At 46.9% G+C, this 26,143-nt stretch overlaps 1 protein-coding gene across 6 annotated transcripts in view; it reads right to left on the bottom strand.

Annotated features, from left to right (window-relative positions):
• Positions 1–26,143, bottom strand: part of LOXHD1 (lipoxygenase homology PLAT domains 1) — a 188,597-nt gene that overhangs the window by 88,869 nt on the left and 73,585 nt on the right. For all 6 annotated transcript variants that reach the window (XR_014012837.1, XM_081212608.1, XM_081212607.1 and 3 more), the window contains 7 exons: positions 25,742–25,992; positions 22,957–23,092; positions 19,683–19,843; positions 19,073–19,159; positions 12,771–12,906; positions 4,048–4,202; positions 1,377–1,537 (listed from right to left, as the gene is read on the bottom strand). Coding sequence is in view for 5 of the 6 variants with exons in the window: in XM_081212608.1 (XP_081068734.1) it covers positions 1,377–1,537; positions 4,048–4,202; positions 12,771–12,906; positions 19,073–19,159; positions 19,683–19,843; positions 22,957–23,092; positions 25,742–25,992 (1,087 nt within the window). In the remaining variant the exon portion in view is untranslated. The remainder of the gene's footprint in view (positions 1–1,376; positions 1,538–4,047; positions 4,203–12,770; positions 12,907–19,072; positions 19,160–19,682; positions 19,844–22,956; positions 23,093–25,741; positions 25,993–26,143) is intronic.

Raw genomic sequence — 26,143 nt, 5'->3', positions numbered from 1 at the left:
ACTCATCACAGGAAAGCTGCTTCCAGCAGCCTCCTTGTAAGGAGTGTAGCATCTACATCAGCCATAAGCAAAGCCCATAGTTTGTGATCAACGTTTCATACAAAGATTTAATGCTTCTCCAAAACAAAAGAAACACCCCAAAGAAATCGGAAGACTCCTTGACCAGCAGGCCTGGAACGGTTGTCATCCAATATCTGCAGGTCATGGAGAGATCTGCTTTCCTTCATAAAAGAGGATGCAGTTGGCGAGCACCTTTGTCTTCAAATTTCTCAAGAGCCCATGACACAACCGCCAAGCAGAAGGCAGCCATGTTGGCAAAGAACGCACGTGCCAGCATTGGGCTGGGTTCTTCTGCTGCAGGCTGTCATGTGACCCTCTTTCTATTTGAAAGGTAGAGATAATAGAGGTGCAAGGACAGCAAAGGAAATTTCTCTTGAGATGTGACTGTCTTACATGGAAAAGAGGGCTTTGGAGATGTTAAGGACCATGTGGCCCTGTTTGTGGCATGTGTTTCTGTGACTGCAGAGCAAGAGATTTTAAGATCTGGGCCTTGGTCTTCATGTTCCTGATTGGTGTGATGTCTCTTTGGGGTTTAGAATTAGCTGCCTCCAGTGGCGTAGCGTGGGGGGTGTAGGGGGGCCGGCCGCACCGGGCGCAACATCTGAGAGTTAAGGTTAGGGGGCGCAAATCCACGGGTTAGGGGGCACAAATCCACGGGTTAGGGGGCGCAAATTACTTGCCTTGCCCCGGGTGCTGACAACCCACGCTACGCCACTGGCTGCCTCCATGATTCTGAAGGATGTTATTGCCTGATGCTCAGGTAGATCACATGGAAAGGAGAACCAATTGTGGCTTTATTTATGCAGCACCCATTTTTATTTTTCAAGGCCACTGGATTGGAAGGAAAGAATACCATGTTTTAAACCAAAAAATTGGTCAATGGGATAATTGTAAATTGTAATAATTCTAAATCATTTCACCTTATGAACTATTCCTTTGAAAGGGCTGTACATTCCACTTGCATGCTGTATCCTAGTAGCCTACACACTTCCTAAAATTATTGTTATTTATTGTTGATGCTATTTTCAACCACTCTGTGCTAGGCTAAGATAGCCTCATAATGCTTGTGTCAGGAGCGTTTATGGTGAGGTTCAGTGGTTGAGGCCATTGGGGTTATGTTGGGTGGCTGATGCCTATTCTATCCTTGTTTGTAATTTTCTCTCTGAGGCATGACTCGAGAGAATGGAGGTGACAGGTTTTGTACAACAAGGCCCACAGTGTGCTCATCGTGTGTTTAAAGCAAAAGGGTAGCCTGCCGTCCTGAACACTCAGCCACTTGACAGAGCACAGGCAGAGCCTGACATTTTTCCTAGTACCTGTAGCAGGGGAATTCTTGATCCTCACTCTCTGGCTGTCCATCTTCCCTCACTATCACTTTGCCAAGGTACCAGCCGCTGCTTCCTCCTTTGCCGTCATGCCCTATCCTCACCCTTCTCACCTGCTTCAGGTCGACCGCCTCAATGATGAACTCATCGGCCTTCGGCGCAAGGGAAAGCAGAAAGAAAATGGTCAAAATTGGAGAAAAGAATGTCAAGAAACAAACACACTTTTCTAGACCTGGAATGGTGGACTCAGATCTGAGAGAAATGGGTTCAGGTAGGGGAGGCTGGTTTACTGGGGCAAATGAGGAACTGCCTCCAACAGCCAGACCCCTAACTGCCTGCCATTTTACTTACCATCAGCCAGGGGGTGTTGGCGCTTCCTGTCATCAGCTCTGACTCCATCTGCTGGTGGTCCCCTTGCCTTCCACCTCTAGGAGCCAACTCCTAGGGGCCAAGCTCCCTTTGTCCCCAATAAAATATTTGAGGGGGATACCACCACCCCCAAGTTGATAGGCATTGCCATTGAAATGGTGAGCAGGTGCCACATCTTGTGATGCAGGGTGAAATGGTGTAAAGGTAAAGGGACCCCTGACCATTAGGTCCAGTCGTGGCCGACTCTGGGGTTGCGGCGCTCATCTCGCTTTACTGGCCGAGGGAGCTGGCATACAGCTTCTGGGTCATCTGGCCAGCATGACTAAGCCGCTTCTGGCGAACCAGAGCAGCACACGGAAAGGCCGTTTACCTTCCCACCAGAACGGTACCTATTTATCTACTTGCACTTTCACGTGCTTTCGAACTGCTAGCGAGCAACGGGAGCTCACCCTGTCACGGGGATTTGAACCGCCGACCTTCTGATTGGCAAGTCCTAGGCTCTGTGGTTTAACCCACAGCACCACCTGTGTCCCTTATTGAAATGGTGAGCAGGTGCCAAATCTTGTGATGTAGGGTGGAGCCCCCCATAATATTTTATTCAATTTGGTGCCCGAGTTCTGTCCCAGCAAGGCTTAATGCCATCACTTGTAGGACTTGCAGGACAGAAGCCCGGGACGTGACAGAGCAAAATGAGCCGGAAAGCTTCCAAATGCAACAGGCTGGCTTGCCACATTTTGGAGTGCCGTCTAAAGAGGGCCTTCCCCAATAAATTGATCGCCCCAATGGGGGGTGTCAAGAGGTGAGTAGAGTATGTGGATGTACTAGGTAAACAGCCAGCACAGGGCTCTAAACTCTGAGCTTTTTTTTTAGCTCTCCTAAGAAGAAAGTTATGAAGCAAAATGTGCAGGTACCCTTCTAAATGATTTCTGTAAGATTTATAACAAGTTTCCTAAAAGAATATTGAGAGCTGTAGTTTTTAAGGGGGCTGGGAATTGTAGCTCTGTGAGGGTTCTCCTAACAGCTCTCAAACTACAGTTTAAAAACTACAGCTCTAAGCATTCTTTTTGGGCAAGCTATGATTGTTATAGTGGTATAAGAGTGCTTTAAATGTAAAGTGGTTATATACACACACAAATGATTATACAAATCAGTGTTGCTTAAAACTCTTTTAAGCTGCTAACATTGATATAGTTAAGTTCGAGAAACAGCAATAGGTACATACCGAGGGCTTGTTTAGAGAAGATTCAGACATCTCCTGACAACAACCCCCATCAGAGATGAAAAAGGAATCTGAGGGAGCACTTCAGGTCTGGCTCATGTTTTACAGCTCATGAAAACAAAAGGGAACATCTCAAGGTGCTTATAAATAACTTCAATATAGTCTCTTTTTAAATGTCCGGCAGGTTTCAAGCTGTGGTGAATTCTTCTTCAGGGAATTGCTCTCTGCCTCCAGCCCTTCTGGATTCTCTTCCCCAAAAGAAAAACTACATTAAAGTTATTTATAAGCAGCTTGGGACGTTCCCTTTCGGATTTGTTTTGTTTTGTAGCATAAAAGTGCAACCCTTTTGTTATATATCTGAGCTGCCACTGTGTTGAAGCTGAATTAAATCACTCCGCAAGATGTGCAGTTCCAGCTGTTTGGAGAAAACTGACTCTGGACAGTTTTGGCATGTGAGGCAGAACGTTAAAATGGTACACACACACACAAACTCTTCCTAATAATATCTAACTATGTAAAATAAATTGGGGATTGCAAGCCTTTTTGAGCCACATTTGGACTGTTGACAAAGTGCTGTTCACGCCAGTCACAGAATGGCTGACATGTGGCATGTGTGTGGCGTAATACAAAATGGCTGCCACTTCCAAAAGAGGAGGAAGGACCACACAATGGTTTGGGGCATTACCCCCGGCAGACATACCCCCATCAGCTGGGAAAAAGCTCTGTTCCACATGTAAAATGGCAAACGTTCCCTTCCACTAGATGGGTTAGGCAGCACTTCCTGCAGTCACTTGACAATGACCAAACACTGCCCCTCCAACTCCACAGCAAAATGGCACACCAGCTGTGGCAGCTAGAACAAGGGATAAAAATCTGAGCCGCCAACTTCCAGGCTACACCTGTGATCCTTTAAAAAGGCAGGACTGGCACCTGTGAACTGACTGCACAGCATTCCTGCCAATGCTGGCATCTGCCTAGGACAACTGGCCTCATGTCTATTATTTGGGCTGGCCCTCTCCCTCTTTCCACAGCTAGTATATCATGGTGTCTTCTTAAACAGGCAGACAGACTTACATTGCCCTTCTCAAATTTATTGATCGAGTTCACGCTGTTCTGCAGGACGCGGTCTCCGGTGTCTCCCTGATCCCCATAGAGGCAGGTGAAGACGTTGGCGTCTGTACCGCTTCCACTCACCATCCCGGTGTGAACAACGACCCGGTACTTTTTCACTGCAAAGGCACAGGTTAAGGAATCCAATAATAATAATAATAAAGGTAAAGGGACCCCTGACCATTAGGTCCAGTTGTGACCAACTCTGAGGTTGCGGTGCTCATCTCGCTTTATTGGCTGAGGGAGCCGGCGTACAGCTTCCGGGTCATGTGACCAGCATGACTAAGCCGCTTCTGGCGAACCAGAGCAGCACACGAAAACGCCGTTTGCCTTCCCGCCGGAGCAGTACCTATTTATCTATTTGCACTTTGATGTGCTTTCGAACTGCTAGGTTGGCGGGAGCAGGGACTGAGCAACAGGAGCTCACCCCATTGCGGGGATTTGAACCGCCGAACTTCTGATCGGCAAGTCCTAGGCTCTGTGGTTTAACCCACAGCACCACCTGCGTCCCTTTATTATTTTATTATTTATTTGTTTGTTTGTTTGTTTGTTTGTTTGTTTGTTTGAGAGCCAGTGTGGTGTAGTGGTTAAGAGCGGTAGTCTCCTAATCTGGGGAACCGGGTTCGCGTCTCCGCTCCTCCACATGCAGCTGCTGGGTGACCTTGGGCTAGTCACACTTCTCTGAAGTCTCTCAGCCCCACTCACCTCACAGAGTGTTTGTTGTGGGGGAGGAAGGGAAATGAGAATGTTAGCCGCTTTGAGACTCCTTAAAGGGAGTGAAGGACGGGATATCAAATCCAAACTCTTATTATTATTATTTATTTATACCCCACCCATCTGGCTGGGTTTCCTCAGCTACTCTGGGTGGCTTCCAAAATACAATAATCTATTAAACCTTAAAAGCTTCCCTAAACAGGGCTGCCTTCAGATGTCTTCTAAAAGTCTGGTAGTTGTTTATCTCTTTGACATCTGGTGGGAGGGCGTTCCTCAGGGCGGGTGCCACTACCAAGAAGGCCCTCTGCCTGGTTCCCTGTAACTTCACTTCTCACGGCGAGGGAACTTCCAGAAAGCCCTCGGCACTGGACCTCAGTGTCCGGGCAGAACGATGGGGGTGGAGACGCTCCTTCAGGTATACTGGGCCGAGGCCGTTTAGGGCTTTAAAGGTCAGCACCAACACTTTGAATTGTGCTGTGAATTAAAGAAGACCAAGTCCAGGAATGGGGTTCTTCTACAGCTCTTTCCCTGTGGCGGAGAGCAGTCACTCCAAAGCTTCACAGTTCTGTGGTTCCCACAGGCAATTCTGTATTATTGTCTCTCATACAACCAGCACTTCAAGAAATATGAAAACCCAACAAAGATTCCAAACGGTAAGGCACACATTGTTGAGCTCTGTGCCTGCCTCATAAAAGCTTACTGCTTTGGGGCCACAAGCTATACCACCTGTTTTATCAAAACATTGCTAGATAACCAGAGAATTCAGTGCAATAATTGACTCAAGAATGTGATAAGTATTTGAGCGGGTGGGTGCGAAATTCATTGATGGCCTTTGGGTAGGGATGCAAGGTGGCAGTGGTTTCCATTCTGATTTGTATTCATCGCAATCGACACTGTTTCCCTTCTGCTGCAGTTTCGTTTCTGCCAAATAATGCATTATTCATCTTGATGCCGGCTACTTTGTGTAAGTTAGATAACTTACGTAACTATTTGCATGATTTGTGCAACTAAAAACAAAATCCAGTGTAAAGAAATCATACAAAACCATAAGAAGGTCGTTCACTGTGTATCCATTTGAAGACTTAAAAAAACAACCCATGGTGGGCAACAGTTAGAGGATTATCTAACTTATCATCCTCGAAGACTGTACCCTTCAAGGATTAAGGAGTCATTTAACAACAGACAGTCAGATCTGAAATAAAATTTTCGATAGTATGCCAGTAGAAGAGAAGAAGAATTTGGATTTGATATTCCGCTTTATCACTACCCAAAGGAGTCTCAAATCTGCTAACATTCTCCTTTCCCTTCCTCCCCGACAACAAACACTCTGTGAGGTGAGTGGGGCTGAGAGACTTCAAAGAAGTGTGACTGGCCCAAGGTCACCCAGCAGCTGCATGTGGAGGAGCGGAGACGCGAACCCGGTTCACCAGTTTACGAGTCTACCGCTCTTAACCACAACACCACACTGGCTCTCAGTAAATTTGAAAACACTGGGCAAGTCCCAAATATGTGTAAGCAACCTGCATAATGACTAGCACATTGCCAACATTTATCCTGCATTGTTGGACATATCTTTGTGAGTTTATATAGGGTTATGTTGTGTGAAAACTCTTTTGAGGCGGTTGGAGAGAATAATAATAATAATAATAATAATAATAATAATAATAATAATAATAATAATAATAATAATAATATATTTGTACCCCATCCATCTGGCTGGGTTTTCCCAGCGACTCTGGGTGGCTTCCAACAAAGATTAAAAATACATCAAAATGTCACACATTAAAAACTTCCCTGAACAGAGCTGCCTTCAGATGTTTTCTAAATATCAGGTAGTTGTTTATCTCTTTGACATCTGGTGGAAGGGCGTTCCACAGGGCGGGCGCCACTACCGAGAAGGCCCTCTGCCTGGTTCCCTGTAGCTTTGCTTCTTGCAGTGGGGGAACCGCCAGAAGTCCCTGGGCACTGGACCTCAGCGTCCAGACAGAATGATGGGGTGGAGACACTCCTTCAGGTATACTGGGCCGAAGCCGTTTAGGGCTTTAAAGGTTAACACCAACACCTTGCATGCTTGTTGCCTCAGAAATCAGCTAGGGCTTCCTGTTTAGCTCTGCTACACTACTTCCAGGAAAAGGCTTCTAAGACAGAGATTGGCAGCTCCTTCCATCCTTCACTAAGTGTGATAACATATTGGAGCAGGGATTTTGACTAGAGAGGGCTAGAGGAAGTGAGCGTGTGCTCCTGAGGCTGGCTCCCGATTAGCAAATCACAGTTTGCGACATCTGCATTGGACCAAAGTGGTCAGCTCCTGGAATGGAGAAGCAACAGCATCATCAACCTTTGCTCCTCATGGCCTTTGCTCCATGCAATTGGCAAAGAGCAGAGCCCAGCCAGGGAACACGCACTGTTCCTCGCAGCCACTTCACACAGCGGATTAAAAATAAATTTCATCAAAGGTTTGTTGACATGTTAATCATAGCATTTGCAATTATAATCATTTGCACAACTTCTCGGGAACAGCTCTCCTCTGCATACTGATCAATGAGCAGGAAGGTACTGCCAGAGATGGCTCAGATCCACTGTAATCCTGAATTCTGTTTTTATTCAACTGCGGGCCTAAGCACTTGAGGCTGATTGGTGGTTGTGCCATATTCGTGATACACACCAGTGTGACGGTAGCAGTTTAAACTAGGCCAGCTTCATTTTCCATGGAGTGCCAGGCTATGTTTGACTAAGACGATGCAGCAATGTTTTACAATGCATATTATGATGTATATCTATATATAATAATAATAATAATAATAATAATAATAATAATAATAATAATAATAGGTAAAGGGACCCCTGACCATTAGGTCCAGTCATGACAGACTCTGGGGTTGTGCGCTCATCTCGCTCTATAGGCCGAGGGAGCCAGCGTTTGTCCGCAGACAGCTTCCGGGTCATGTGGCCAGGATGACTAAGCCACTTCTGGCGAACCAGAGCAGCACATGGAAACGCTGTTTACCTTCCCGCCGGAGTGGTACCTATTTATCTACTTGCACTTTAACATGCTTTCAAACTGCTAGGTTGGCAGGAGCAGGGACGGAGCAACGGGAGCTCACCCCGTCACGGGGATTCGAACCGCCAACCTTCTGATCGGCAAGTCCTAGGTTCTGTGGTTTAACCCACAGCGCCACCCGCGTCAATAATAATAATAATAATAATAATAATAATAATAATAATAATAATAATAATACTTATTTATTTATATCCCGCCCATCTGGCTGAGTTTCCACAGCCACTCTGGGCGGCTTCCAATCAAGTGTTAAAAACAATACAGCATTAAATATTAAAAACTTCCCTAAACAGGGCTGCCCTCAGATGTCTTTTAAAGAGAAGATAGCTGCTTATTTCCTTCACATCTGAAGGGAGGGCGTTCCACAGGGCGGGCGCCACTACCGAGAAGGCCCTCTGTCTGGTTCCCTGTAACCTCATTTCTTGCAATGAGGGAACCGTCAGAAGGCCCTCAGCGCTGGACCTCAGTGTCCGGGCAGAACGATGGGGGTGGAGACGCTCCTTCAGGTATACTAGACCGAGGCCGTTTAGGGCTTTAAAGGCCAGCACCAACACTTTGAATTGTGCTCAGAAACGTACTGGGAGCCAATGCAGTACCCAACGGCCACTCCCAGTCACCATTCTAGCTGCCGCATTCTGGATTAATTGCAGTTTCCGGGTCACCTTCATAGGTAGTTCCACACTGGATCAGCAGAGCTGCATTTAAGGGAAAGACCACAGCTCGGTGGTGCAGTGCTGGTTCAATCCACAAGATCTCTAGGTAGGGCAGAGCCACTGCTGATCACCATAGGCAATTTGATTTGTTGTTGTTGGCATTTGTCTGTCTCAAGAGACAATGGCCATCTCACCATCTTAGGGACTCCACTCTGGATGTGTGTGGGGTTTACTCCATAGCCTTGTCTTCTCCCAAAGATATCCCACAAGGCAGCCGAGGTTTAGAATCAGTTTTCCTTCTCCTAGATGGGCTACCTTCTCAGGTTAACAAGCCCCACCTGCCCCTCACTTCCCTCTACCACATGGGCAGAAGGCGCATAATAATAATAATAATAATAATAATAATAATAATAATAATAATAATAATACCGTATTTTTCGATCCATAAGACACACTTTTTTCCTTCTAAAAAGTAAGGGGAAATGTCTGTGCGTCTTATGGAGCAAATGCATGGTCCCTGGAGCCAAGTTGCCCTGGGGCGAAAAGCAGATTGTGCTCCCCCCCCCTTTTTTTTTTAAAGAAAGAGGGAAGTAGGTGTTGAAACAAAGCCGCTGATCGGCAAGCGATCAGAGGGAGGTAAGGCAGCTGGTAAAGGAGGCTGCCTGGGAAGGGGAGGTGGTAAAGACAGCGAACTTGCAAGGAGAGGAGACAGGAATACTAAAAACAAGCAATGAGGAGAGAAATTAGAAGAAAAGGAGGAGCAAAAAACTGTTCCAGCTAAGGAAAAGACACTAAGGCAAACAAGAGGGAAGGGGGTGTTGAAAGGAAGCAGCTGATCGGCAAGTGATTGGGAGGGAGATAAGGGACTCTAGAGATAAAGGAGGCTGCTTGGGAGGGGGGAGGTAAAAGCCCATGGATCCTCAGGATTTTTGCATTGGGCTACCCCAAACTCACTGTCAAATCACATATCATGTCTGTGTGGCCACAGCATGAACCACAAAAATCATACATCCACTGTTCAGAATATATTTTTTTCTTGTTTCCCTCCTCTAAAAACTAGGTGCGTCTTATTGTCAGGTGCATCTTATGGAGCGAAAAATACGGTGGTAATAATAATAATAATAATAATAATAATAATAATAATAATAATAATTTTATTATTTATACCCTGCTCATCTGGCTGGGTTTCCCCAGCCACTCTGGGCGGCTCCCAACACAACACTAAAAACAGAATAAACAGGGCTGCCTTCAGATATCTTCTAAAAGTTAGATAGTTGTTTATCTCCTTGATATCTGATGGGAGGGTGTTCCACAGGGCAGGCGCCACCACTGAGAAGGCCCTCCATTCTTGACCATTGGACCCAATATTGGTCTCAGCTGCCTAATCTGTTAGAGCCAGTCTTTGCATACAAGGGAAGTCCCTAACTCATTGAGGATTTGGAACCCATCACCTGCCCTCACCTTGTTTAGCTGGTCAGTTGAAGGCATACCCAGGGTGTGCTCACTGTAGCATAATGACAACTTATAGGAGCCACAGATGAGAGTTGAGTGCAGGGTGGTGTCAGTGAGTGGACTGAGGGGGACGAGACTGGGGAGGAATGGTGGAGATCACCCCCCCTCCCTTCCCCTGAAGCTTCTAGAGAAGAGGAAGGCAGTATTGAGTTACAGCAGTGGTTTGAGGAAGCTCAGAGACAGGCGAACAGAAGAGTTGGGAGGTGTTGGGAGAAGATAAGGCAGAGATGGAGACAGAGAAGCCAGCTGACGTGTTATCACTAGAGATTATTTCTGGACCAACCCCCCTTCTCCCAGAACCCGGCGTTCATTGAGAATGCAGGAGCAAAGGACTCAGACAATTAGCCGCTGGTGGCCACCATAAGGGGAAGTGCTGTTGGTTGGTAGGAAGGGAGGCAGGAGGAGATCAGTTAGAGCAATGTCATTAAAGGGAGGCAGACTGCATTCCTTTGTCTCTCTGAGATGATTGAATAAACTCATAAGTAAGAAGTCCTCTTTGTTTTTCTCTGCTTCTTGCTGTCACTGGGGGAGGGTAAGATTCCTCGAAGCCTGACAGATGGGGACCAAAGGTGGACAAACTACCCAGAAGGAACACAATGTTCTTCCCACCAGAGATACTACCCCCCTAACACACCACCCACACCAGTGTAAGCAATATGGTGCTAGATAGAAAACTATATATCTCACCGCGCTTCTCCAGGGGTCATTTCTCCTCTGGTCACTGCTAAGGATACGTGACCTGACTGCCTGTCTCCAGGCCAGTGGTTGTCTGCAAGGGATTCCCACACAGCGGGGTTGATGTTGCCAGCCTTCATGTCATGTTTGCGGACCTCTTTGTAACACAGAGTTGGGCCCTGCCATCCCAAAGCAAGGAGGAGAGCTTTAAAGTTATTTTTCTGCTGGGTTACCCCCAAGAGAAACTGGCACAACATGGGTGGCGCTGTGGGTTAAATCACAGAGCCTAGGGCTTGCCGATCAGAAGGTCGGCGGTTCAAATCCCCGCGACGGAGTGAGCTCCCGTTGCTCGGTCCCTGCTCCTGCCACCTAGCAGTTCGAAAGCACGTCAAAGTGCAAGTAGATAAATAGGCACCGCTCAGGCGGGAAGGTAAACGGTGTTTCCGTGCACTGCTCTGGTTCGCCAGATGTGGCTTAGTCATACTGGCCACATGACCCAGAAGTTGTACGCCAGCTCCCTCGGGAAATAAAGCGAGATGAGTGCCACAACCCCAGTGTCGTCCGTGACTGGACCTAATGGTCAGGGGTCCCTTTACCTTTACCCCCAAGAGGAACTGGCACAGAAGGGGTTTGCAAGCTTTGCTTCAGTTTAACTTGGGCTACTTCAACTAGCCTGCCTGCAACCGTGTCTGGTTAAAACTGCTCAAGTTAATTGCACCTAAGATGCCTGCTTCTTGGGAGAAAATCTAGACAGCATCTTCAAAAGCAGAGACATCACCTTGCCGACAAAGGTCCATATAGTAAAAGCTATGGTTTTCCCAATAGTGATGTATGGAAGTGAAAGCTGGACCATAAAGAAGGCTGATCACCGAAGAATTGATGCTTCTGAATTATGGTGCTGGAGGAGACATTTGAGAGTCCCATGAACTGCAAGAAGATCAAACCTATCCATTCTTAAGGAAATCAGCCCTGAGTGCTCACTGGAAGGACAGATCCTGAAGCTAAGGCTCCAATACTTTGGCCACCTCATGAGTAGAGAAGACTCCCTGGAAAAGACCCTGATGTTGGGAAAGATGGAGGGCACCATGAGAAGGGGACGTCAGAGGACGAGATGGTTGGGTAGTGTTCTCGAAGAGACCAATATGAGTTTGACCAAACTGCCGGAGGCAGTAGAAGACAGGAGTGCTTGCGTGCTATGGTCCATGGGGTCACGAAGAGTCAGACACGACTAAACAACACCAACAAAGACACAATCGTACTGGATTTGCTCTCACCTCCACTTTTGGATGGCAGAATAGGGAGCTCTGCCTTGGCGGACGCTAGTTCTGGGCCGGGTGCATCCAACCCCCATTCAGGATGTTGGATAAGGGGGTTAGACTATGCCCAAATTATCCTGTATACCTGAAGGAGCATCTCCACCCCCATCGTTCAGCCCGGACACTGAGATCCAGCGCCGAGGGCCTTCTGGCAATTCCCTCACTGTGAGAAGTAAGGTTACAGGGAACCAGGCAGAGGGCCTTCTCAGTAGTGGCGCCTGCCCTGTGGAATGCCCTCCCAGCAGATGTCAAAGCAATAAAGAACTATTTTACTTTTAAAAGACAAGTGAAGAAAGCCCTCTTTAGGGAAGTTTTTAATGTCTGATGCTGTATTGTTTTTAATATTCAGTTGGAAGCCGCCCAGAGTGGCTGGGGAAACCCAGGCAGATGGGCGGGGAATAAATTATTATTATTATTATTATTATTATTATTATTATTATTATTATTATTACTACTACTACTACTACTACTATATTTTTTCACAGCTTTCTCCAAAGGAACTCAAGACACGAAGAAGGTGTAGCCCAAATGACGACTATACTGCTAAGCCCCTAACATTTCCCATGACCCAGCAGGAGTAACAAGGACGTCTCCAGACGTCCTATTTAAAAAAAACCAACAACTTCATAATGAAATTTTGCAGCCATTCAGCCTGTTAATGGCATCTGCAGCAGATACAGTACCAATGAGGATGGGGCGGGGGAGATTAATTGCTACCCAAATGCACGCCCCCCCCCCGGAGGTCCTCTTTCTCCTCACCTGGCTTCACTTCAGCCACCTGTGGGCCTTCGGCTGTTAGTTCCCGCACAATCTCGTTGTCGTCCTCATTGCTATCCAGCCAGCGGTCACAGTTGAATGTGTACTTCTCTTTCGTCAGGGTTTTCAAAAGGGTTACCTTTAATTAAACCCAAATTGAACCAAAATGTTGAATAAGTTCAACGTGAATGAAAGAAGGAGGGTGGAAACTGGAGTCAGGAAAAAATGCAATTTACCAAACATGCTGGAGCCGTGTCCCTTTGTAAGGTGGAGGAAATGAGTGTTGATTAATAAGATGGTTCAGTTATTTTATTTCCTCCAGACGAGGCCTCTATTAACCTTGAAATTCAGCTAGCTAAATAACCTGTTGTTCTTTTTCTTCCCCCAGAATACAAAAGGAGGTCTACCCATAAGTACAGACATATAACAGCATATTTTTTTTTGATTTCCTTATGCTGTGGAAAACCTGGGCCAAGCTGCTCACCAGGTGCATTTGGAACCTCAGACAGGGGGTTGTGTGTCGAGACCCCGCAGCCACCCCCTCGTTGGAAATAACTCACACAAGATATTAGGTTTATGTTATTGGGCAAATTTTGGCCACAACTTTATTGAATTACAGACTATGAGCAGTATTGGCTTAGGCATTGATTGGACCTGACTATATCTGACTCCTGCAGGAAGTCCAGTAAGGGTAAGCCAGCAGTAGGGGGAGTCCTGTCAATGCAAACCAACTCAAGCTCCCCCTGGTGTTCCCACTGAGGTTGTGTCAAGGCCCTAGCGCCCACCTGGGCTTCAGACAAGATCAACACCCCCAGATTCCTTTAACGGAATACCCTTAAGCATAGAGGGGCAGGTGATGGCCACACCTCCCCTCCCCCATACAAGGTCAAACAATGTCTAACAAAGTTGTGATGATTGCTATGAGGTAGGTGAAAACCAAATGGCCAGTGCCAATTTTCCAAGTGGAAAAATTCCTACCAGGCCCCTCGGACAACCAAGGCGACCAACCAAAGTCCATAGCAAGGCCATTGCCTAACCTGCAAAATAGGGAGGGGGGGCTGGTGATTGAGGAAGCGAGCCAAAGAGGAGGTCCTCTGGCTCGCTCCTCAGTTTAAATGGCCCCGGCTACACACACCCAGCCAGCGGACTGGCTGGCCGGGCTCTGACGTGACCAGCATCCCCCGGCAACAGGGAACAAAGTCCCCCGCCCCCGGTGGGGAGTGGGTGGCCACACGGTCCACTGCAACTCCTCCCCACTGGGAAGTGGAGCGGATTTATGGAAGCAGCTGTGGGGAGGGAGTGTGGGAAATGGCGTGCTGGGTTGGGGTTAAGCACCTCCCCCATCTGCTTTTCTCCTCCAAACTGTCTCCTCCAGATATTGCCCAATCCTAGTTTGAGAATTTACACCTCAATAGACACATATAAAAGGGACGTGGGTGGCGCTGTGGGTTAAACCACAGAGCTTAGGACTTGCTGATCAGAAGGTCGGCGGTTCGAATCCCCACGACGGGGTGAGCTCCCGTTGCTCGGTCCCTGCTCCTGCCAACCTAGCAGTTCGAAAGCACATCAAAGTGCAAATAGATAAATAGGTACCGCTCCAGCGGGAAAGTATACGGCATTTCCGTGCGCTGCTCTGGTTTGCCAGAAGCGGCTTAGTCATGCTGGCCACATGACCAGGAAGCTATCTGAGGACAAACGCTGGCTCCCTCAGCCTATAGAGCGAGATGAGCGCGCAACCCCAGAGTCGGTCACAACTGGAGCTAATGGTCAGGGGTCCCTTTACCTAGACACATATATGATTGTGAGGTAAAGTTGTCATCCTGACCACACTTATCACACAGTACTGAACACAGAAGCTGTTGCTTCTTTTCCAAGCTGACATGCTTAAGACTGTGCTGCAAAAAGGTTTTTAAAACTGATTAATCTAAGAGATTAATCAACTAAACATTGCAGCAGCCTCATTAGCAATCCTCTCACTAGAGAATGAACAAGGGACTCTTTTGCAGCTAGACATCAACCTTTCCTCCAGGAGTGGAAGCGACAGCAAACGAGGACTAATGAGGCCAGAGTGACTGCGTGGATGAATCTTGGGAACCAACGTGCATCCACAATGCTTCATGGTTTACTAACTCCCAGCTAGATCCTCCAAACATCTGTGCAGCGCAAAATAAGGCAGAAACCTATCAAATCCTATTAGAGGCTCAAAAGCCAAGGTCTATTAACAATGTGGCCTTATTTTCTTTTTTTCTAAATAAAAAAGGGAAATGGTGATTTGCTATTGTTGTTGCACATGCCTGCATAGCAAAAGAAAGACATTTCTAGTATTTGTTAAGTGCTATCCAAAAAGGTAAAAGTAAAGGACCCCTGGATGGTTAAGTCCAGTCAAAGGTGACTATGGGGTTGCGGCACTCATCTCACTTTTCAGGCCAAGGGAGCCAGCATTTGTCCACAGACAGCTCAGGTCATGTGGCCAACAGGACAAAACCACTTCTGGCTTGACGGAACACTGTGACGGAAACCAGAGCAGCGCACGGAAACACCGTTTACCTTCCCACCACAACGATACCTATTTATCCACTTGCACTGGCATGCTTTCGAACTGCTAGGTTGGCAGGAGCTGGGACAGAGCAACGGGAGCTCATTGTTGTCATGGGGATTCAAACCTCCAACCTTCTGATCGGCAAGCCCAAGAGGCTCAGTGGTTTAAACCACTTCACCACCCATGTCCTGCTATCCAAAGTAGGACTTCCATATAGGAAGACACTGCACTCTGCAGCAAGAACATTTGATAATGGGAGCATAATGAATAAATCTGAGAATTTAGTTTTGGCTTTTAGGAAAAATAGTTTCCAGTTCCCATGCTTGTGAAGGCATGCTTAAGGTGGCTGGGTGATGTTGAGCAATGATATCTCAGAAGCTGGGCAATGAGCTGAGCAGGATATCCACCCAACTGTCCAATGGTGGGACAACAAACTCCTACACAAGCATTTTGCCCAACCCTCTGATTGACTGAGTGACCTGCAGTTCCCTGGGGGATGAATACACACAGAGACCGACAGTATTTGGTTTATGGATTCAAATAGGCCACAACTTCACTGGTTACAGATGTGAGTGGTTTGGGACAGGAACTGGGTGAAGCCAGACTGAGGCATCTAATCATAGCCTGCATTTTTATCAAGGCTTATAGTTTGATTAGGGTCTGTATTTTAAAATGAGCTTAAAGATTTTCAAATGTTTTATGCCAGGCAGAAGACCAGCTGCCTAAGTACTTTGGCAAGATGTTTATCCTCCTGGACAAGGGGGCCCCCTGATTTATAGCAGAAAACAATTCTCAAAGTCATAAAAAGGGAATTACAGGCTGAAGAGCAAGGTTACACTGACCCTACATAATTAAGAGTTTGGTAAATAGTAAAATAAAACCACGTGCCTCCATTAAACTTGAGCCATATCTTCCTAAGGTTAAAGGCCAAGAGCAAATGGAAAAGAAAGCAACTGGCTGGAGAAGGGCTTTTTTTCCCTATTTTATTTTGAGGCTGTAAACTAGTCCTTCCTTTTACTTTGAGAAGGTTTATTCTTCTAAAAAGCTATCTATGATAATGTATGAAATATACTGGCTTAAATGTAATTATGCAAAGGATCTAGAAAGAAAGAAATGTTAAATTCTTATTTCATAGAGTCATATTGCTGTAGGAGACCAGAGGGGCAAATGAGCCCAGCCCCCTGCCAGACAGGAGACGCCATCAAGCACTCCTGATATATGGTTGTCAGGCCATTGTTTAAAGACCTCCAAAAAGGAGATCTTTCATTGATGATGCATGAGAATGTGAACCCAAGATCCCTGACATCTGTCTAAGATAAAAATTTAAAACTATTAACCATCTGTTTTGGAGGGCAATAGGGCAAGGAGGGCAAGAGGTGAGCTGGTAATTAAGGTTCCTTGTTGAGACAAATGTAAGATATATGACTACTTATTTGTCATTTATAGATAGAAGAATATATAGCTTTTTGTATCCCATAAAAGGCAATAGGAAATGGGTGTATCTTTTAGGATTGGTTATAGCAATCAGCCAATAGGAAATTCAACCAGGCTGATTGGACAGAGGCAGCCAAAGGAGGAGCAAGGGGCCAGGGCTGAGGGAATATAAGTGCTGGCCATAATGGCAGGAGCCCAGGCCAGAGCTTGGTAACCATATACCACTGTGCCTCTCATTTATTTGTCTGACAAATAAATTATTATTTTAATTTCTCTATTGCTGCGTTGAATATTTCATTCCAGCTAAGCGTTAACCACAAGCAGGGTGCTACAAGACTATATCACTCCAGTCCATTTGCTGGGAGTTGCATCTAAGGGCAATCCATCATTTGGAGGAATTCTATGACCTACATCAAATAGGGGTACCCCCAGAGGGGTCCCCATTGGGGGAATGGTATGGCCCTAGCCCCCATCAGGGCATTGGAGAGAAGCCACTCCCCCTCGATCCCTTTAACTGTGGGGTGTAAGAATCAGGTGCAGTCAAACAAAACATGGCTAGAGTAAACATGAAGGTTATGTCAGTCCTCCAGCTGGAACTTCCTGCTTTCCAGGACTGAGACAAAACTTCCTATGTGTAACTTGAGATGAGTGTGGCCTCTCCTGAAGTAGAAAGAACCAAAACCACAGACTGGCGACCATCTTGTCTCTCTTGTCTCTATCGATGCCATCTTAACGACAGCACTACTAAAATGCACCCTTGGCTCCAGGCCAAGAGAGAAAAAGGGGGGCTTTCTCCCATAAGGAGATAGTCACCACATTTAAACTATGTTCTAACCTTTTAAGTATGCCTTCTGGGAACCTTTGTGTGACCAGATGATTACTTGTGAGTAAATGTATAGTTTACAGAAGACTGTGCAGTGTCTTATTTTAGGAGGGATTAAATGGGGAAAATACCAGGAAATATTTACAGAGACTCTAACGAGTCTGAGCAAGCTATCTGCTATGTGTGTGTTTAAATAAAAGGGGAATGTAAACTCTGCTGATTTTGTTGAACTTGTAAAGACAAGTTGGGATAGGATATCTTAGACAATATATGGTCCCCCACATCCCTAAACATTCCCACATTAACAGGATACCCTTAATAAGGAGGGGCAGGCGAAGGCTACAACCTCCCCTCCAGCCAAACAAAGGCTTACCCAATGCCTAACCTCACAACGTTGTGACGATTGCTATGAAGCAGGCGAAAACCAAATGGCTGGTGCCAATTTGCCAAGGCTAGCCACCTCTGCCCTATGAAAAGATCATCATGGTCCTTCTGCTGCCAATCTTGCCCCTGCAACTTAGAGTTACAGAGGACTCTTGGGTATGCCTTAGAAAGCACCATCAGAGTACAGGGAGGGAGGCCCAACACATTCTGAATCAAGTGTTCACCCTCTAATAAACCCAAGGAATAACATTTTGCAGCACGGAGGAGTTCCATGGTAGTTCCTCAGGGTCTCCTCAGCAGATAAGTCAACATGGTTCCATGGCAGACCTACATTTTGGGGGCCCTGAAGCTTGAACTGTCATGGGAGCCCCTTCACTACTAGCAATGGGGTCTGGGTAACCGCTGTTATCTTCTTCAATGGGGTTGTTCCATGACCGATCACTACACCTTAACAACATCTGTGCTACTGACTCTCAGACTATGGGACTGTTGAAATATGTACAACAAAAAGTTGCTGTGGCTCAAATTGGGTCTACTAGACCCAGAGGTATAGCATGGGGAGGCCAGGGGGCCGTGGCCCCGAGTACACATTTTTGAGGGGGTGCAATCAGGCACAGAGCCCTGGCAGTTGAGGCACGGCAGCAGGCGGGTTGGTTTAGTAGGCGGGTGGATTGAAGCAGCGGTAGAGGAGGCTGATGGAGGCAGGTTCTGTTCATCCTCTGCATGTGTCCCCACCCCAGCTGCCCAGTCCACCAGGGGAGTGCAACACTTTCCTCACACCAGGCATCAGCAACCCATGCTACACCACTGACTAACATGCTACACCACTGACTAAACCCAATATTTTTAAGCAGTGTGTACTAAAGTCACTTCTGAGACCCTCCAGGATTAGGAGCCCTGAAGATTAAGATTCATTAGTTTCACTGTAAACCAAGCATGCAAATAATGATAAGGATGATGATGATGATATAATTTATATCCTGCCCATCTGGCTGGGTTGCCCCAGCCACATGTCAGTGTTCAAGCGTTAGATAAGGACGCAAGTTCATGGAAACAATAAGCTCTTGCTTATCACAGGGGATTGATCTTGCCCCCATAGTGCAATCTCTCCTGCTGGCTTTTTACCTTATGTAGATGCCAGCCAGCAAATGGGCTCCTCTTCTCGTGCCATATCCGGATCTTGTACAAATTGCCCAGATCTGGGAGCTCAATCTGCAGGAAACATGCGTAAAACACATCAGTGGTGGCCTTTTTCTACTACAGGCACAATCTGGGGGAAGATCAGGCCCCCGGGGGAAATAAAACTGGAGATGCACAAGAACAGCAAAATCCATTAGGGACATTTTCTGTGCAAGCTTTGGTGGAGCCAAAAGCTTGTTGCACAAGAACAACAAGGGGCACGATTCTTCTCCGGTTTAGATTAAATCTGAACCAGAGGAGAACGCAGGCATCATAATTTTCACCTTGTATTTAAGGCAAGAATTTGTCACACGTTCAGCATTCTGAGTCAATGAAGCGCCAACATAGCTGACATCTCCAATAAGTTTGCTATTTCCTTCCTTTTATAAGGGCTATTAAACCCTTTCACATAAACCACAAGGAATTGACTGGCTATTCTTCTGTGCCATTTAACCAGCACTAACTGCAAACAGGAAGCGTCTGGGCTGATTCCCAGGTTAACACGGCAGTAAACACAAGTCTGTTTGGAGCACACGTGGCGGACAGGAAGGCATACCATGAATTTGTCCGTTTGTCCAGCTTCAAAGTTATCAGAGTTATTGTCCAGCTTCATTTCGTCGGACTTTCCTTTGTCACCGTAAACCTGGAGGAAGATGGGGGCGTCTGTCCCTGCGCCCTTAATATCACTTGTCCATATCCACAGGGACCAAGGGTTTTCTTATAAAACAAAAGGTTCTGAATCACTGAATTAGAATAGTGAAAGCTGGTGATAAAGGAAAAACAAAGAAGGAAACCAAACCAAACCACCAGAGATGAATAGAGAGGTCCTTTTTTATAAAGCACGTGCCCAGTGCTTTGAACACCAGTTATGTTGTGAAGATGTTCAACAGGGGAATCTCTTCTCATAGCCTCGAGATGCAAACAATCCATGAAAACCTTCTCTTCCATTTCAGCTCAACATCGCACTCATGCTAGCCTCAATCCATTGCTTCCACTTGCGTATGTGAATTTCCCTTGCCTCCCAAGAGCAAAAGGGTCTGATCTCATGCAACACGGCACTTTCACAAAGTGGACTGTAATGTTGTGAGTCTGGACCTGGGAGCAAGTGTGCAGTCAGGTAACTGGTGAGTTAAGACACTGGACTTAATGGTCTCATTGCAGAGGGGGGACATGACTTTACATAGTAACGTGGGTTACTTTTAAAAGTGAAAATCCAGTCCTGCTGTGTTTAGGGTCCCTCCCATTCATTTTTCCTGAGTAGGGCCGTGATCTTCTGCCTCAAAATCCCACCCAAAAGCCATGACTGCCAGCAGACAGCCAGTGTCAAATCCTGGCTCAGTTATAAAGCTCTCTGAGGAACACTCCTCACTAAGGTGTCAACCAGGGTCTGATCTTTACTACTTAAGACTCACAAGATGGAATGTTTCCCCATAGAAAAAAAACGAGAGAAATCCTTGCATATATAGTGTGTCAGGCACAGGGAGTTTTTTCTAGAAAAAGAGGTGCTGGAAATTACTGCCCTTTTTTTAGGGGGAGCATCTAGCCAAAGGGGAGATCGCCCCTTCTCTTCTTACACCAATGAATAATAATAATAATAATAATAATAATAATAATAATAATAATAATAATAATAATAATAATAATAATAGGCTGGAGAGGCCCTGAAATGGTGGTACAGTCCCTACCTCATGGGGTTATTGTGAGGATAAAGCAGGATAGCCCATATACATCACCCTGAGGCAGGCACCCCCAAACTCAGCCATCCAAATGTTTTTGGGACTACAACTCCCATCATCCCTAGCTAACAGGACCAGTGGTCAGGGATGATGGGAATTGTAGTCCCAAAACATCTGGAGGGCCGAATTTGAGAATGCCTGCCCTGAGGTCACCTGAGAAAAGTTGCAGATACGCATGGCTGTGATGACTGGCAACAACTGTGCAAATATTCAGCACTCTTCATGGCAACACACCACCGGTTTGAGGAAAAATCCTGAGCCTCTCAACGAGAAACCATATCCTTTCCGAAGCAGGCGAGGGAGATGACAATACAAGTTTATCCCGTTGTATGGCAGCGAAAGGTCACCAATTACTCAAGGGCACTGCTTCCTCCCCGTTTAATATACAACATCCACAAAGGGATTACGCTGTCAATAGCAGTCAGGGTCGATAATATGGCAGTTTAAAGGTCATAAATGCTTTCGCAGAATGGACTGCGCTGCAGAGATAAAGTGGCTGTCACATTAAGCGATGTTCACTGTAATGAGCGCGGCTGCAATGGAATTGCTCCTTAAACGGGACAAACCGTTCATCACCGAGGCGTCTTGATCATGCAGCCCCTTAACTAATTTTATAAGCATTCATTGCACTGATGTGATTGTGCACTGGAGGAGGCACAATGTAAATTCTCCCCGCCAGTTATGAACCTTATGCAGCAATTTGTCCCCAAAGGATCTGGAGGACAGCAGACACCCTGGAGCCAGCAGGGATTGAGAACATACCTGGAATCTTCTATTTAACAGGTTGGGCACTCTAGCACTGATGCCTAACACTACCTCAAGTGGCAGAGAGTTCCATAGTTTAACTACATGAGGCGTGAAGAAGTATTTTCTTTTATCTGTCCTGAATCTTGCAACATAGCCACTTCCGAGCTAGGGAGGAGGTGGGGTTGCGGGCTTCACGCCCCTCCCCACACTCGTGGGGGCTGGCTTCAGCCCCCGCGATAGTAGGAAATCCTCGGACGCGTCATACGCCGAGCCAGCCAATCGGCTGGCTCGAGGGGCATGGCCTCGCCTTACTTAGGTCTGGGGCAGCCGAGGGCTCCCTCTTTCCCTGGTTTTCCCTCCCCTCCCACCCTTTAGGTTAGGCTCTCTGACGTTGCTATGGACTTTGGTTGGTCGCCGTCAAGGGGCCTGGTAGGAATTTTTCCAATTGGCAGATTGGCACCAGCCACTTGGTTTTCGCCTACCTCGTAGCAAACCGTCACAACTCTGCGGTATTGGCGGTTAGGCATTGGTATTGGTATTGGTATGTAGATGGAAGAGGGGAAGGTAGCGCCATCACCTTCCCCCAAAGCAAAGGGTAATCCGGTAAAGGATTCCAGGGGGCGTGGCCTTGTCCTAAGCCTATGGAGGTGTGGGCCCATGGCACGCCCCCACACGGTGACCCCGGGGGAGGTCCTAGTTGACGTGCCTCAGCAGGACTCCTCCTACTGGTGATTAACCCTCACCGGCCTTCAAGCATGCAGGCTGAAGCCGGTTAGTTGTTAGGACTAATGCATAAGCCAATACCGCTCAATTCCTGTAATCAATAAAGTTGTGGCCTAATTTGACCCATTAACTCGAATTCTTGTGTCTTGTGTCTTTATTTCTGAGGGGGGAGGCGGGAACTCACCACGCAACCAGCTTCCTGAGATGTTCAGGTGTTCTAGTGTCATGGAAGGGGGAGAAAACCTTTTCTGTCTCCACTTCCTCCATGTCACACGTGATTTTATAAAGTCGTAGCTTGTCAACTCTTACTCACATTTTCTCTAAACTAAAAAGGCCATTTTTTGACCTTTTTTGACTCAGACCAGTGGCTTGCAGTGCTCTCGGTGCTTTTTTTTCTCCCCAGGTAAAAAATTGGGGGTGCCAGTACTCACATATTGACAACAGTGCTGTGGATGCCAATATAAAATGGCTGCCGTAGGAAGCAAAAAGAAGAAGACAAATTTTTGGTTCTCTGTACCAAGAAAGAACTGTCAGCAGAAAAACAACAACCCTGAGTGCTCCCAAGGGCAGGAGGGTTTTCAAATAATGATGGATGCCCTTCAAGCTTGGCTCTTTCGCACTTACTTTTCAGTCTCTTCTTACGCAGCGAGACCATTTCGTACAGCTCCCGTTCCACCAGTCCATCACCGTCATCCTCATCCAGCCACTTCCCACACGGGAAGGTCTGTTCGATACCAGTAAATGGGCAATACACCACCACCTGGAAGGGGAAAGGGAGCGCCGGAATAGACCACCTGTTTTTCCATTGCCCACACCCTCCTAGTGAGACATAATGCATTCACGGACACATAGGAGCCAACTCTCAGGGGCCAAGTGTTGGAAACACGCCCGGGAAGCTGCCAACTTCCCAAGACTCTGGGGCGTCTCTCCAGTGGTCACTCTCTGGCTATAAATCTCCCTCAGTCCAGAGAGACTGGTAATAAGTGTCCCCTCCCTCCTGAGAGGAGCATACGCTTCTTCTGGCATATCATTGCAGAAGAAAGAGTCAATCGTAGTTCTAAAACTACTTTATTTTACAGTCTATATACGCAGAATCCATCAGCATGTCTGTGCTCTCTCAGGACCAGTATAGAACAGCATTACAAACAGAAGTGAAACTAAACTTCCAACTTCCAACAGTACTGAGACTTCCTGTCTCACGCTCTCTCAGACACACACATGATATGCACAAAACATAGTTCCAGTTACAGATAGGTGGCCGTGTTGGTCTGCCATAGTCAAAATAAAAAAATTCCTTCCAGTAGCACCTTAAAGACCAACTAAGTTAGTTCTTGGTATGAGCTTTCGTGTGCATGCACACTTCTTCAGATACACTGAAACAGAAGTTGCCAGATCCTTCTATATAGTGAGAAGGTGGGCAGGGGTATTACTCAGAAGGGTGGTGGGAATGGGAGATTGGCAGATAGCTGAGATGAGCCTGTTGACGACTCTTAACGACTGCAATAGGTCTTACAGGAAAAGGCAAGGGGTGAGGTGAAAAATGGCTTAGTCATGTATAATGAGATAAGAATCCAATGTCTTTGTTCAAAACATAGTGCTACTGTTGGAGCAGCACGGATGGATAAAAATCCTAATACCAAGGTCCCTTCAGTCCTCTCAATAAAATATTTGAGGGCCCCCTCCCCAAAGTTAATGGGCATTGACATTCAAATGGGGTGTGCGCGCCCCATGTCATGTGATTGATCATGTGTGCCCGGGCTTACCATATTTTTCACTCTATAGGACGTACCCGACCATAGGATGCACCTTGTTTTAGAGGGGGAGAACAAGAAAAAAAAATCTCCCCGTCTCTGCACAGCGCCCCTTCAGCGAAGCAGCAGGAGAAACGGAGCCCCTTCCATTTCTCCTCCCGCTTAGCTGAAGGGGCGCTGTGCCTTAGCTGAAGGGGCACCTACCCTTCAGTGAAAGGAACCCGAAGCCTCCGGAGCGGCTATCTTTGAAGCCTGGAGACTGAGAGGGGTCGGTGCACACATAGGGAGCTATCTTATACAGAGTCAGACCTCTGCTCCATCTAGCTCACAATTGTCTATACTGACTCAGCCATGAGACACTCCCAGCCCTACTGGGAGACACCAGGACTTCAACTCGAGACCTATTGTAGGCAAGACAGATGTTCCACCGCCGAGCTGAATTCCTTTGCAGTATTTTTAAAAATGCATTCCTCATGAAAATCCTTCATCATTTTAGTGCAAATTTCTCCTGATACAATTTTGCCTAACATACACATTTTTGCCATGAAATCTCCCCCGAAGCAATGCATTTTTATGGACACTCTACTTGGCTGGAGAACGGCACTTCAGAGAGGTGCAAATTTTCAAAGGATGGCTGTGTTTTGGTTCCCACATGATTTCAGGAAATGCTAATTAGTTAGGTTAGCCTACAAATGCGGACTGAATTGAATTTATCCACTGTCCCTATTCCTTCAAATATTTGGAGCTGGCTATCACATCACCCCCCTTCCTAAAACAAGCCCCCCATCCCTCTCCTCTTCCTCCCACTCCTTCCAAGCACAATTCAAAGTGTTGGTGCTGACCTTCAAAGCCCTCAACGGCCTTGGTCCTGTATACCTGAAGGAGCGTCTCCACCCCCATCATCCAGTCCAGACACTGAGGTCCAGTGCCGAGGGCCTTCTGGCGGTTCCCTCGCTGCAAGAAGTGAGGTTACAGGAAACCAGGCAGAGGGCCTTCTCAGTGGTGGCACCTGCCCTGTCACACCCTCTCACCAGATGTCAAGGCAATAAACAACTATTTTACTTTTAAAAGACAACAGAAGGTGACCCTGTTGAGGGAAGTTTTTAATGTCTGACACTGTATTGTTTTTAATATTCAGTTGGAAGCCGCCCAGAGTGGCTGGGGAAACCCAGCCAGATAGGCGGGGTATAAATAATAAATTATTATTATTATATATAACTGAACTGCAAAACCGCAATGTCCACAAATCGGAGGATGACACAGCTCTTGGGTTTGATCCAGAATCTGCTGCCTCTCCCTAGAAATTAAGGCAAACCTGCCACAAATAACCTCCACATCCCTTCTGCACAACTGTAAGAGTGGCTGAAGAGGCGGAGAAGGAATGCCGTCCCCCAATCTTGCAACTGCAGAGCAGCCCTGGTGCCTAATGAGCACGCAATTGATTTCTGCATAAGTTTCAGTGCCTCATGGCATATATTAGGTGAAATCAGATTTGCAGGACGCATTATTGCATTGTATCGACTGGCTAACCTGACAGCATCATCACTGAAACAAGAGCTGAAACATCCTTCAAGCCTTCCAAATCACTCTGGTCAGACCACAAATAGGGGGAAAGTGACTGGACAGCTGTCCAAAGGCTTGAAGTGACCCATCCTCACCTTCTCGCAGTACCAGCCGCAGCCGACGCCTGCATTGTCGTGTCCAATTGAGACACGGCTCAAGGGACTCAGGAGAGCAGCTATCTCCACGTTGAAAAGATCAGTCCTGGCACGCTCGAACTCGCCTCCTTCCAGGAAGACCTTCCCGCTGTTCTTCAGCCCTTTGGAGCCATGCATGACCATGTGGATTTTGGAGTTCGTGCCAGCCCCTCTGATGTCCCCAGTCACCACAGCCACGTTGTAGACAATGCCTGGATGGTGGGAGATGGGAGAAGAGGCAGGGAGGGAGATGAGGAACCACCACAGTGGAAGTCTTGGCGTCTGCTCTTTCGGCAACACTTTTTACAGGGGAAGTGGGGGAAGTTGCCAGCCCAAGGGCCACATTCATTCCTGGGAAGACGT

The sequence above is a fragment of the Podarcis bocagei genome (genome assembly GCF_964188305.1).
Source record: "Podarcis bocagei genome assembly, chromosome: 11".
Classification (NCBI taxonomy): Eukaryota; Metazoa; Chordata; class Lepidosauria; order Squamata; family Lacertidae; genus Podarcis; species Podarcis bocagei.
The sequence above is the reverse complement of the archived record's forward strand: the minus strand, read 5'-3'. Positions and strand labels throughout refer to the sequence as shown.